The 12,879-nt window shown below is 38.5% G+C and overlaps 1 protein-coding gene across 1 annotated transcript in view; it reads right to left on the bottom strand.

Annotated features, from left to right (window-relative positions):
* Positions 1 to 12,879, bottom strand: part of NEB (nebulin) — a 125,399-nt gene that overhangs the window by 44,677 nt on the left and 67,843 nt on the right. The window contains exons 74-95 of the mRNA XM_086465409.1: positions 12,557 to 12,868; positions 12,155 to 12,259; positions 11,814 to 11,912; positions 10,593 to 10,694; positions 10,295 to 10,402; positions 9,601 to 9,912; positions 9,377 to 9,481; positions 9,188 to 9,292; positions 8,517 to 8,621; positions 7,424 to 7,531; positions 7,223 to 7,336; positions 6,258 to 6,455; positions 5,259 to 5,363; positions 4,596 to 4,700; positions 4,401 to 4,505; positions 3,841 to 3,948; positions 3,049 to 3,162; positions 2,363 to 2,560; positions 1,878 to 1,982; positions 1,056 to 1,160; positions 637 to 744; positions 261 to 368 (exon numbers count right to left, since the gene is read on the bottom strand). Coding sequence (XP_086321535.1) covers positions 261 to 368; positions 637 to 744; positions 1,056 to 1,160; positions 1,878 to 1,982; positions 2,363 to 2,560; positions 3,049 to 3,162; positions 3,841 to 3,948; positions 4,401 to 4,505; positions 4,596 to 4,700; positions 5,259 to 5,363; positions 6,258 to 6,455; positions 7,223 to 7,336; positions 7,424 to 7,531; positions 8,517 to 8,621; positions 9,188 to 9,292; positions 9,377 to 9,481; positions 9,601 to 9,912; positions 10,295 to 10,402; positions 10,593 to 10,694; positions 11,814 to 11,912; positions 12,155 to 12,259; positions 12,557 to 12,868 — 2,934 coding nt within the window. The remainder of the gene's footprint in view (positions 1 to 260; positions 369 to 636; positions 745 to 1,055; positions 1,161 to 1,877; positions 1,983 to 2,362; positions 2,561 to 3,048; positions 3,163 to 3,840; positions 3,949 to 4,400; positions 4,506 to 4,595; positions 4,701 to 5,258; positions 5,364 to 6,257; positions 6,456 to 7,222; positions 7,337 to 7,423; positions 7,532 to 8,516; positions 8,622 to 9,187; positions 9,293 to 9,376; positions 9,482 to 9,600; positions 9,913 to 10,294; positions 10,403 to 10,592; positions 10,695 to 11,813; positions 11,913 to 12,154; positions 12,260 to 12,556; positions 12,869 to 12,879) is intronic.

Genomic DNA, 12,879 nt, shown 5'->3' with positions numbered 1-12,879 from the left:
CTGGGACTGTCAGCACCCTGCTCCGCCCACCCCGTCCACACCCAGTGGGACTTCACCCTAGATGAGGAGGTCACTGCCTATGGAACGGTCACCCCCAGTTCCTGGCTCTGGCACCAGGAACTACCCCACTCTCGTTGCTCTCTGACTGGCACTCTCTTATCTGAGAAACAACTGCCTCGCACAGCTGTGCGCCCATATGGGACGGGCATCAAACACTCCCTTGCCACTCAGGCTGTAGAAGGACGTCGTACACCACTTACGTCGCTGCCGATGTACTGGACGTGTTTAGCATGCTGAAAGCTGGGGGTGTCGGTGGGAAGGCTGTATCCAGTAGGCAGAGCACTCACACCAGCCCAGCGATACAAATTCTGCAAGAGAAGAGAGAGTTTGTGACAACTGTGCCTGATATTTGAGAGGATTCGTTAGCTGCCTAGGAAATCTCTTAATCACAACTGGCAAAAGATTTCCCCCGTGTCTGCATTATAATGCATACTGGTAGCTTAAATGAGGACATTCTCCCACTTTCATTTTAGAGTTGTGAAATCTAGCTTCTTCATCTGAAAGGCTACAGACAGACATTAACTTAACTTGCTTTTTGAATATCAGACACTGTGGACCCAAAAGTTTTATACTTACTTCACTCTGTATTTTGTTGGCATGATACGCCCGCTCCAAATCTACCGTTTTATCAGTAGGAATCATTTTGCCTTTGACATTGTGCATATATTCACTGCGATAGACAGCCTGCGAAAAAGAAAAAGTAATTAGAGGAGAGTCATAACTGTGATGTTCTCTCACGGTATGTATCGTTTGCATACATATGGGAATTTCTCCTAAAAATCTGGATGAAAGTTTTTTGGATTCAGGCAATTAATGGTTTTAGTGACTGCGTTCTATTAATATCTTAATAAAGGCATAAGCAATGAGTTATAGATAACCAGCCATGATTAAAATATTAAATGAAATTATTAAAAAATATTAAAAGTCCCATTTCTAGAACTTACGAGGCAATGGCATATGCAATCTTGGGGGTGAAAGGTGATACAAACACTTACTTCACTTGAATTCAAGCCACTGAGGACATTCTGGACATAGACAGGAGTGTCCATGACCACAGTGTAGTCGTTCTTCATTTTTTCTGCCTTAGATTTGTACTTAATCTGCAGAGAGAAATTCAAGAGCTCTAATTAGCAAGGCTAATTATTGTTAAATAGTAAATATAATGATAGAATAAATTCAATTATTTTATTACTGAACTATTCTATTTGTGAACCAGCATTTAAAGAGAAAATGTATTGAAGTTATGGCTGAATAAATGAACATGGCACCTTACCAGATAAGTACAGCTGATAAGTTTTATCAAGGAATATTAAGGAATTCATAGACCCTATGATAAATGTCCAATGTCCTTCTGATACAGAATTTATGAAGGGACATACATTCTTGAAAACCAGAAGGCTTATTCTGCCATTTTAATGGCTTAATCCTAAACTAAAGATGTGTCAAAAGATCTTGAGAGGAGAAAAAGATGCCATAACAATCACCATCAAAATATTTTTTTTCTCATATGAATTCTGCATCATTTAAGCTTTACTTCAAGGGTTCTGAATGAAGAATTACTGTTTTCAGTGCTTTTCTGAGAAGGCAAGTATTTAAACATATGCTTAATTCTTTCCTGAATGGGATGTAACCTGATGATATCTACCTCTAGAGAGCAAAGTTTGAACAACCCCATATGGTTACGGAATGAATACTTCAGCAGAGAACGGTACATAACATTTTCCAGATTATATCTGGAGTAGCATAAAGTTTCTTCATCCTTTCAATACAAAGGAGTAAAAAAAACCCTAAGTAGTAAAACCAGTGTATCCACTCACATCACTGCGAAGATCGTAGGCATGTTTGGCGTGGAGAATTTCAGGAGTGTCCCAAACAAAGCAGCCAATGCCTTTCAGCCAGTTAAGATCATCCTTGTATACCACCTAAGGTGTCAGAACAAAGAAGCAACCTGTAAGACTTCCACAAGGTTCTAACTCCTCACGGATAAATGAGTCTGAAACACAACTGTCAATCGATGGCAAGTAAGGTCTCCAGTATTTTGACTTTTTTTTTTTTTTGGTTTGAGAAAATCAAAACAATTCCTTTTGGTATTTCAGTAATTTTTCTTCATTGCTTCAGTTTGGCCAATAAAAAACAGGCAACGATTTTTACTCAATGTATTATGTGCATAACACAACAGATTCAAGAGGCCACACCTCAGAGCGCTGCAACTCAGTTTTTGCTAAATCATATCCTCTAACAGAGCATAAATGCAAGAATCTTTTTAAAAAGTGAGTCACGAACGCACGATTTGTGAACTTACGTCGCTGAGTTGATCAGTTACTTTTCGAACGTGGGCATTGATTTGAAGATCTGGCAGGCAGATCCATTCATGGAGGTGGGTGCGGTAATCAATTTCACTGATTTTCTTCTGCGCATCCTTAGCAGAAATTATGTCCACCATGTCTGGAATAATGTGGACTTTGGCTTTATTCTTTTCATAGACTTCCTTGTACAGACGCTGCAGAGTTAAAGCAGTACTTTAATAACGCTTACAAGTAGTACTCTGAAGCATTAACTGTTGATAAATTTGAAGTAAAATCATTGCTATTTTCATGGAACGTTAGTGGGAGAGCAATCGCTTTGGCTATGACTAAAATTTACATCTTGCCTTCTCTAAAAACAATTTGCAGAACCTCAACCAGGGTGATAAAATAGGATTTGTCAAATTTTCATTGTACTCACATGTTAAAAGGAGGTAGACTATATAGCGCTCCATTTTATACATCAACACATGACTAGGTTTAGCCATGAGGGCAACTTACAGTCGCGTCACAATGTCTTGGAAAGACATTCATAGGTGTATCTTGGAATTTAGCAAACGCTGAGCACTGCCAAATGCGCGTGGAAACGTGCTATCTGAACAAAGGCACGTGGATTCTTTGAGTAGCCTTTTCTGAGAGAAGCATGGTTTTATCAGGAAAACACACATCAGAAAACACCACTTACATCAATATTAAGCTTTCCAACTCTAAGGCACCTTGCTGTATTGGGGTCATCCTCAACACCTCTGGGTAGCGTGTACAGTGCTTTAAACTTGTCATATTCTTCTCGGTATTTTACCTAAGCAGATGCAAAGAAAGGCAACAAATAACTGACTCCACGGAGTCGACTGTATTTTTGGAGCAAAGTTCATCAGTAAGCAAAGTAGTTAGTTGAATCCAGCAAGCCAAGAAAGCCTTTAAAGCAGGATCTTGGTTTTCTATTTCATTTGAAATGGCAAAGAAAGCACATCATAACTACCATGCTGTAAAAATAACAACAGCTGGAAGACTTTAAACACAAATAGATGTAGAATAAGCTATTTATTTATTGCTCCAGCTCTTTCATTTAGAGATATCCATGAAGAGAGCGGTCTCTCATAAGCCTCAGTAAAGCATAAGATTGTGTCCCTCCATACCTTGTAAAGCAATATTTAAATACATTCAGTGGTTTTCTGACCTGGATGCTTATGCAATTTAGACTGAAAAAAACCCCTAACCAGACATTTTAAAGAAACAGTTTCTATTACTGTAAAATGTAAAGGTTTTTTTTTATTATTAAAAGAAGCAGCAAAAGACTATCTGTTATCCAAACGATTATCACAGAAAGCTGATTATTTACAGATACGTGTATCTAAATAAAAAATAGAAGACAATTTTAAAACCACTTTTTTATACCTATAGTATATGCAAGGCATGAAGGATTTCATTGCTAGAATTGATGATGTGATTAAAGTATCAAAGCATTTCATTCACTTACAACACTAGCATTATGCTTCAGTTCTTTTGCACGTGCTAGGGACACCGCATCCGAGGGCATTATATAGCCAGTTGCTTTCACTTTTTCCCAGGCTTCCTTGTAGAGATTCTATGGGAAATAGAAAGTCTCTGAGTGGAAAAATTCTTCTTCTGGGCAATAATCAATGACCAATAGAAATCAAAAGCCCCTCTGTTTTTATTTATACGCCACAACTATTACTTCATACCAAGAGGCTGTACGCTTGTTTAATGTTGACAGTGCACATAAAGGGTGACAAAACCGCTTTCTAACTACCGATGTCCATTCTCGTACAAGGTCTTTTGTTCTGGTGCAATTTTCTTCAGAGAAGCCATTTTTTAATGCAAGTATTTTGACAAGAAAATATGCCCTCTGCCTAAAATACAGCATCTTCCCCATACTCAAGCAATGCAGAGGGCTATCACTGGCTTTGAGACGCTCCATGCTTGGACATTTATCTTCAGAGTGAACAAAGACAATAAAACAAAAAACCCACATAGTAGCACCTTAAGAGGAAAAAAAAAAAGCGTAGAAAATCTTACATTGCTAAAGAGGTGTTTCAAATTTTGAACTCTTTCAGAATCCACTGTTTCAGTCACAGTTGTATACTTGTCCTTAGTTTTGTGGTAATCTTGCTTGTATTTCACCTGTAAGATGAAAGACAGATGTAGCTGACTTGTTTTAGTTCTGAGAAGGAGCAGGGGAAAAGCCTGAGTAGAAAAAGTGGGGAGACTCACATCACTGGCATTTACACCGCTCTGCACTGCAGTCACATAGAGAGGTGTGTCAGTAACAACACCAAAGTTCTGAAGATTCTCTTTTCCTGCAGCTGTATATTTTATCTAAGGAAAACAAAACCAAGCCAAACAAAACATTAATGCTGCGAATGACAAGGAACTTCCCTGCGGCTTCCTTTAAAATAGTTCTGGAAAACTGAAGCCCTGCTAAGCCCAACTTTAAAAGCGACAGGTCATAGAAAAGACATATTTAATATATAGCCAGGATGAACTAAGGAATAATGAAAACTGCACATCACTGCATAGCATCTAGTAGGCTAAGAGTACAATCAGCAAGGCAAGAGGTGCTATTTTCCCAACGTAAATGTCTTGCTATCCTATGCACAAGGTGCCATACAGAATGACAGTGTTATCTTCTCACTGTTAAAAACCGCATCCCTGCTGTTCTTCCATTCTCCTAAGTTTTCTGCTCCTTCAAAACCAAAAGTGACCACGTTGATACAGATGAAAGCCTGTATTATAATAGTTTGAACAAAATATTGCTGATGTGATAGGAATTACTTCATTCTGTTCTGGACTAGCACAGGTGTCAGTCCCCATGAATCATAAATGGAAGAAAAAAAATCCTACAAGTATTTACTTATTTGAGGAAACCATGCTTACTTGGCTCTGGAGGTCATACGATTTTTTAGCATGCAGGATTTGTGGGGTATCCCAGACATAACATCCAAGTCCCTTCAGCCAATTTAAGTCATCTTTATACACCACCTATATGGAAGAAAACAGACTAACTTAGGAAGAAATTTTCCTTCTGCCTGAAGAAAGCAGTATTTGTTTCTTCTCTACATTCAGTATCTTCCACTTGTGCAAACTCAACGCCGAAGGTTACAACTGGATCTGAACCAGGCTCATTCAGTTATTCCAATCTATTTGGAAGTTTAAAGGGGAGCACAGAGAAGACTCATGGTTTCACTGAATGATTTTTACCCAACAGATCTGCAAGGGAAACTAAACCAAATAATGCAGTGTAGTAACGTGCCAGGCAATTAACACATCATCAGATTTTATTAGGAAGGTTGCTTGGCCCAAGCTGAGATACTGTTGACCATGTAATATGAAAAAGGGTCGTGGTTCAGTGCGCCATTCACTCAGCTCAGACTCTGCAGGCTGATACGACCCCAAACGAACGAAGAGAAGTCTTCTCCAGGCGCTCTCCTGGCCCCTGTGCAAACTACAACACTCCCAATTGCCATACGCCAGGATCGCTGCGGTGCAGCAACATTCTAACTGAACCATGGTACATCCACGTCTCTTCTCTGTATGTGCCGGGGGGCAAGCTTTCTATACTGTCTCCTCCAGTCAAAGAGACATTAAGTGTTGATAGCAGAGACCTTTGGGAAGGTTTCATATACATTAACTTGAACTTTTTCCAATTTACAAATTAATAATGAATCAATAAATAACAAGACCATTAAAATGTCCCAGAGAAAACTGTAAAAATGTAATTTTCAGTACTATGCTACTAAGCAATCCAAGACCATGGTTATTAATTTGGTATTTAAATACTATGGAAGATATTTGAAAGTATTTTATATTGAAATACCTTGGAAAAAATTACATGAAAGGTTACTAAAATGTCAATCAAATAAATGAAACACATACATCACTCAAAATTTCCTGGGCTTTTCTGGCTTGAATAACATCATTTTCTTCAGGTGAACAATTCCACTGATGGAAGTAGGTTCGGTATTCAAGATCGCTGAGAATATACTGGCACTTCTTGGCTAACACATGATTCATCATGTCACTTGGAATATGGACATTTGCTTTGGTGTCTTCATAATTCTTTCTGTATGCCAACTGAAAAGGAAAGATTGGGGAAAAGGCAAGAAGAGAAAATAGTGGTTTTCTGTGTAATTCTGACTGTAACAGGCTACAGGTTACAGCACAATCCGAGGCATGCTTTCTGGATTTAGCAGCTGAACTCCCAGGGGATTTAATAGGGTGAAATCTTAACTTTGATATTAATCACCATTTATTCTGATCAGGTTCTAGAAGTACAAGAATGACCTTCTTCTCTTGCAGATTTAGCAGCTGGTGAGAAAATTAACAAGACTTCAAAATAAAAAAGCCACATGCAACAAACATGTTTTAATTTAGTTAAATCTCCCTGTCTGAACGAAGACAGAGCATTTGGGATTACAGGAACTTTATGCTCCGCGTGACACGCTATATGTGCAGTGGTGATAACAACAAAACACCAAATGTGCACTTACTTTTCCAGTTCTTAAATGCCTATTTCAGTTTAAAAATCAGCCCTTTTTTCTTTCAAAGCAAAAGAATCCCGAGACACGTAGTACTTCTTACTGCTCAAATTCTTAAACTGAAAGAGGAAAGCTTTTTTTTCCCTATTCCAATACGTCTAATAGCTAAACAAATGCCTTCTTAATCTCCTAAACCATTTCAATTTCAATTATTCAGCCTATGTACAAAAAAATCATTCAGGAAACATTGTTGAAAAACTTTTACTTATGTTATTAAGCAAAGCATTATTAATGTTTAAATATGTCATACTAAAATTAAGAAAAAAATGGAAAATACTACAGCAAGACTAATTCTCTGCTTACCGCACTCCTCATTTTCTGGAAGGCCAGGGAATGAATGACACTGGGGAAATCACCAATCTCCTTCCCAGCCAGGTAGTGGCCTTTCAGCTTCTCATAAATTTCCTTATATTTAAGCTGCAAAAGATTCATGTGGAAATTTTAAAGTTCATTCTAACAAAACATGGCAGGTGGGGGAAGACAGAATGGAAAACTCATACTAACCTCACTGTTGATGTAGTTCGCATGCTTCGCTCCAACAACTGGAATATACTTCTCATCCAAAGTATACCCAATGGGCTTGCTGATTTCCCAAGCATTTTTATAAAGTTTCTAGACAAACAAAACACAAAGGTTTTGATACAAAAATCCATTATGCTTTCCAACAAACCTGACTTTGCCATTTGTACACACAGGGAGTGTGACTACTTTTATGGAGCAGTTCCTTAATCCGTGAACTGTAGCAATAAAGCAAATAAAGAACGTTCATTTGGAACGCTTACTCAGTGTGAGCAAGGCAAACAGAATAAGTATTCCAATTCAGGCAGGTACCTGAGCACAGATTTGAGCTGATCTCTGCTTTCTTTACTATATTTGGAATTCAGCATTTCTCATCCAGAAAAGTAATAAAAACACCCAAAACGTAGACATGAACACTTGTTTAAAAGTGCAGCATAGAGGTGACACTGATAATTTTATAGAAACACATTCAAAACTGTGAAAAATCTTCAATTAATACTATTGTTTATTATAAAAGCATTAACTGTGTCAGTGGCAATGTTCTAACACATTGTATTTTGTTAAACATTAAATATATTTACCTTCAGGCTGAATTATGAAGCACCTACTTGTACGAATGTAGCCATTTACATTTTCAAAAAAAAATATATATTTTCCATTAAAATTAGTGAGACTACTCAAGAGCAAATGCTTTAAAATACTTAATAGTCTACAGTTCTCCTCTCTCATAAAAAATAAATGGAAATTTCATCAGTAGTGTGGGAAGATATTATTGGATGGAATTATAAACTGGTTCGCCACACAAACTCTACTACTGCTGCTGCTGCTATTACTGCTTCCAAACACCACGCAGCAGTGCTTTAACATCAGTTCGATACAGAAAGAAGTTATCCTTATTCTACTGATCCAAACTGGGAAAAACTGAAGGAAAAAAAAAGATATTAAATAACTTTCCCAGTGCTGCCCAGCAGACTAATGACAGAAACAGAAATAGAACAGTGTTCTGATGTCCACTCCACATCCTGTTGCTTTCAAAACAGACAAATTAAAGCTTAGTTAGATATTTATTGAATCTTACATCGCTGTATAGTAAGGACATGTCTCTGGCATGGTTCAGCGCAGGAGTATCATCAGACCCAATATACTGGCCTTTCTCAAGGTTAAATGTTTCTTTGTATTTTAGCTACAAAAGAAAACAAACACAATGTTCATTCCACAGGAGAAACAAGTTATGCCAACTAGTCTGTTTTTAGAAGCAGACACTGATTTTCTGTCCTGTTATCATATCTTCAGGAAGGTTGCATAGTACATTCCAACCACCACAGGCAAACGTCATCAGTATGTCACCCCACAAAACCCACACAATATTCCAGTGAAATTAAACACACTGTTCAGCCATCAGGTTAGCAGCAACACCAGGAACTCCACTAGCACTATACAACTAACTGCTCTTCAACCAAGAACAGGACCCGATTTGGAACTACTACAAGCAACACCTATGTAAACTCTAAATAAAGAACACACTATTTTCTTCTACAGGAAAACGCAAAATTATTTTGGACAGCAAGATTGTGTTGTCGATTTATACCACTTCTCACTAAATTATTTACCCCAGTCTATTATTGATGAAGCATGCATATGCACACACACACACACACAATCCTAAACACAGTATAGCTTAGCAAAAGCAATTAAGTCATCTACTAATTCTAGCAATATAACAGTGTCTATTTAAGGGAAAGTACATACATCACTCTGATTGACAGAGTTAATCTTTGCCAAAACAATGTCGGGAGTGTCAACCACACTGGAATAGTTGGCAAAGTTATCAAGGGCTTCTTTCGTATATGTTTTCTGCAAAGAGATAAAATATTTTCTTAAAAGCTGCTCACAACAAAGAAGAGCTAATAGCATAACTGCTAAAATATTTTCTCTTACCTTATTTATCAGTTCCTGTGCATTCTTGACTCTCTTGTGTTCCACCGAGTCCAGAGGAATCCAGCCACAGCCACGAAGCCATTCCAAATCAGATTTATAAATATTCTAAATCAGAAAAGATAATAAAAAACGGGAGAAATGGTTTAATTCAGGGTGACATTTTTCAGTTAGTACTTAGACAAAACTAAGTGGAAATTACCTAGTAGGTATGTAATATCACTTACATCACTTTGCAGGTCATAGGCCTTCCTGGCCTGAATACAGTCATTCTGGTCAGGATGGCACGTCCATTCGTGCAGGTGGTGGCGGTAGTCAACATCGCTGACCAAGGTCTGACATTCCTTTGCTGCCACAACTGACACCATATCCGGAGGGATGTGAATTTTGGACTTTGTTTTGTGATAGTCCGATTTGTACAATCTCTCGTTCTGGATCTCGCCTGCGTGCTCAAACCACACCAGTTTCGGATCATCTCTCATGCTGGGAACTCCAACGTAGTGACCTCTTTGTTTGACGTAGTCAGCTTTGTATTTAAGCTGATGGAAGAGGTGAGAAACACATGTAAAATCAACACTGACTATACCTGCTCTGTTTTTAACCTGTGAATAGCTATGGTTTTGTCAACACAAAGAATTATCCAGCATCTATAAAATATGGAAAGTCCACTTCAGTCGATTTTGAAAGGACTGTTTCTGGAGAAAGTGAAGGTGGAAAGAGAACCTGACCTTTCAGCACTGATAGCTGTAAAACACATAACAACAAAGATGTCTGAATTGTTTGGAGGACAGTGGACTTCATGAACAGTCTCCTGGATGTTAGCCCTAATGGAAAGCTTTCTATGTCTGCTGTTGAATTTGCAAGGCCTTTGACATTTCCGAGCTTCCAAGCACTTGCTTTCCTAATGAGAAAAATTATTACCTCACTTTGGACATCATTAGAGCGCTTGGCATGACTGATCTGCACAGTGTCAGGAGGTAAGAGGTAACCAGTGGCTTTTTCTTTCTCCCAGCTTTCCTTGTATAAATTCTGTGGAAAAGAAAAGGAAGGAGGAATTCAACACTAATATAATGATAATTATTACCATATATATGTCACCTATATTAAAGTGTAAGTATAATACATCCTTCCTTTAGGATGTTCTTAATAAGGCAAGTTTTCTAAATGCCTCAAAATTGTTATTAATGCGAGTAGAAACTGTTAAGGAGAGATCACGTACCTGATTAAGAATTCTGGCTGCCTCACGGGCCATATCGAGCTGTGGTGTATCTGTTAGAGTATAATTTGACTTGACCTCATTCCATGCTTTGTGATATTTAACCTAGAACAGAGAAAGAAATTACTGCCTTGCAGCACCCATCACAAAACTGGGAAAACATAATAGCAAGACCCATATTTGATGCATGAAATAATGTATAAACCCCTGAATTTGCAAGGCTATAAGATGTGACACATTAAATATACATCCCAAATGGATCTTTTTTTAATAAGGAAATTATACAAGACAAGAAATTACAAAGTTTCTCAGAGAAAGTTTTGAAAACATCCAGGCAGCTGGATGGACAGGGAAGAACCTTCAGAGGTCAAAGTCATGCTACCCGTTCAGTCTACAGGGGTGTACAGCCAATAGCCAAGCAAGAAATATTTGAATTGGGGCAACAGATTTTAAGCTTTTTAAGAGCAAATCTCTTTACCCAGCATGATGTGTATGTGAATGCAGCATTCTAGCATCTCCCAGCCACAGACATCCACACTGAGCATGTTCCCAAGCACAGGAGATGCCCCAATGCAGGGGGGGGTTGCGTGGCAGTATGCCATTCGATTCAATGTTGTCATTTGCCAACTCTTTACCAGTGTTTGAGTTAACGAACGTGTTTAGCTTGGCCTGTTCTGTAACAGAAGCATGTAGCAAAAAAGAAACGCAAACCCATGAACTGAGAGGAGGTTGAGCCATTTCATGTTCGCAGAACATGAGCAGCCTTCAAAAACATACAAAGAAAGGCAAGCTGACAGCACGCCAGTCTTGCTCACATTTGTTACACGAGAGTTCACTATAAAAGTGTAAACCCATGTTGGCATAAGTGAGAAGGATTAAACATTATGGTTGCCAGAGTGCGAGTGGCTATTTATGGTCCATGGCCACCAATGATATCAGCCAAAATGGAAAGAAGGGGCTGGCTGCAGACCTAGCACTGGCTTTTCCCATGTCTAGGAAAGATGTTATTCTGCTCGAGGAGCTTCTTCCCTCATAAGTGATGGAGATGAGCTAGTAAAGTCCTGTTCGTCTTTAAGTCACACATGCACAGAATTCCCAGAGGCTGGTTGAGAATTCTTTTGCATTTCTTTTAAAAGAGAAAATAAATATCTTTTTAAAGATAAAATCCTACCATGTAAATACACAGGCCAATTTAACATCCCAGAAACCCGCTAGCAAACTTACATCACTAAGAATTTCGCCACTGTTCTTTGCTGTGATATAGTCAACTCTGTCTGCCACTGGAGTAAATGGAAGAGTTTCAGCTTTTGTACGGTACTTTCTCTGTACAAGAGAAAAGATGAAGAGTCAGATTATAACGGAATATTTTACAGCTAACACAGCAATTCTGAATACATAGACAAGACAATAAAGTTTACATGGAAAGAAAAACTCCCAATGCACAATGAATAATGCTGTGGAAATACTTGAGATGTATTTTTTATTTAAAATAGCACTGATGTATTTAACCATTAAAAACACTTTAAATTACAAACACCCTTAAGTTTTGACAAACATTTTGTTACCTCATTCAAGAGGTCTCCAGCGTGTTTGACATGGTTGATTCCAACCGAATCATTTGGCAACCATCCAATACCCCGTAGCCATTCTAAATCAGATTTGTAAATGGCCTGGGAAAACAAAATAGGGTCCATGCTGTTAGCCACAGTTCCCTGTACAACCCAGGAAGGTTCATAAACAATGGCATGTACTCCCACCGGTTAAAAGGAGAGCAGTGACTCCAACACAAGCACTGCATCTGAATTTATCACACTTCAAACTTGGCAATACATAACAGTAGCGCATACCTTGTGTTCCCAATAACCAGCAAAGCCAAGTCACTGAATTCAGCAGAAGATTCCCACTACTTAAGAGCTGAAGCAGACTAATTAGAGACAATACAGTAATAAGTTTTCACGTTAACTTACATCACTCTGAAGATCGTAGGCTTTCCTAGCCTGTATGACATCATTCTGATCTGGAAGACAGATCCACTGGTGCAAGTAATGACGGTAATCAACATCACTGACCAAAGACTGCCCGTGTTTAGCTGATATGATAGATAGCATGTCTGCTGGTAGGTGGCACTGCGTCTTCCATTTGGCAAAGTGCTTCTTGTACTCTAGTTCACTCTGAACTTTGCCTATGCCGAGGGCAAACTGCATTTTCGTATCTGCTTTTGCATTTGGAACTCCAACGTAATGTCCTTTCTGCTTCTCGTGATCCAGTTTGTATTTATACTGGGTAAAGA

This window comes from Leptosomus discolor, chromosome 5, assembly GCF_034619465.1.
Source record: "Leptosomus discolor isolate bLepDis1 chromosome 5, bLepDis1.hap2, whole genome shotgun sequence".
NCBI classification, from domain to species: Eukaryota; Metazoa; Chordata; class Aves; order Leptosomiformes; family Leptosomidae; genus Leptosomus; species Leptosomus discolor.
The sequence above is the reverse complement of the archived record's forward strand: the minus strand, read 5'-3'. Positions and strand labels throughout refer to the sequence as shown.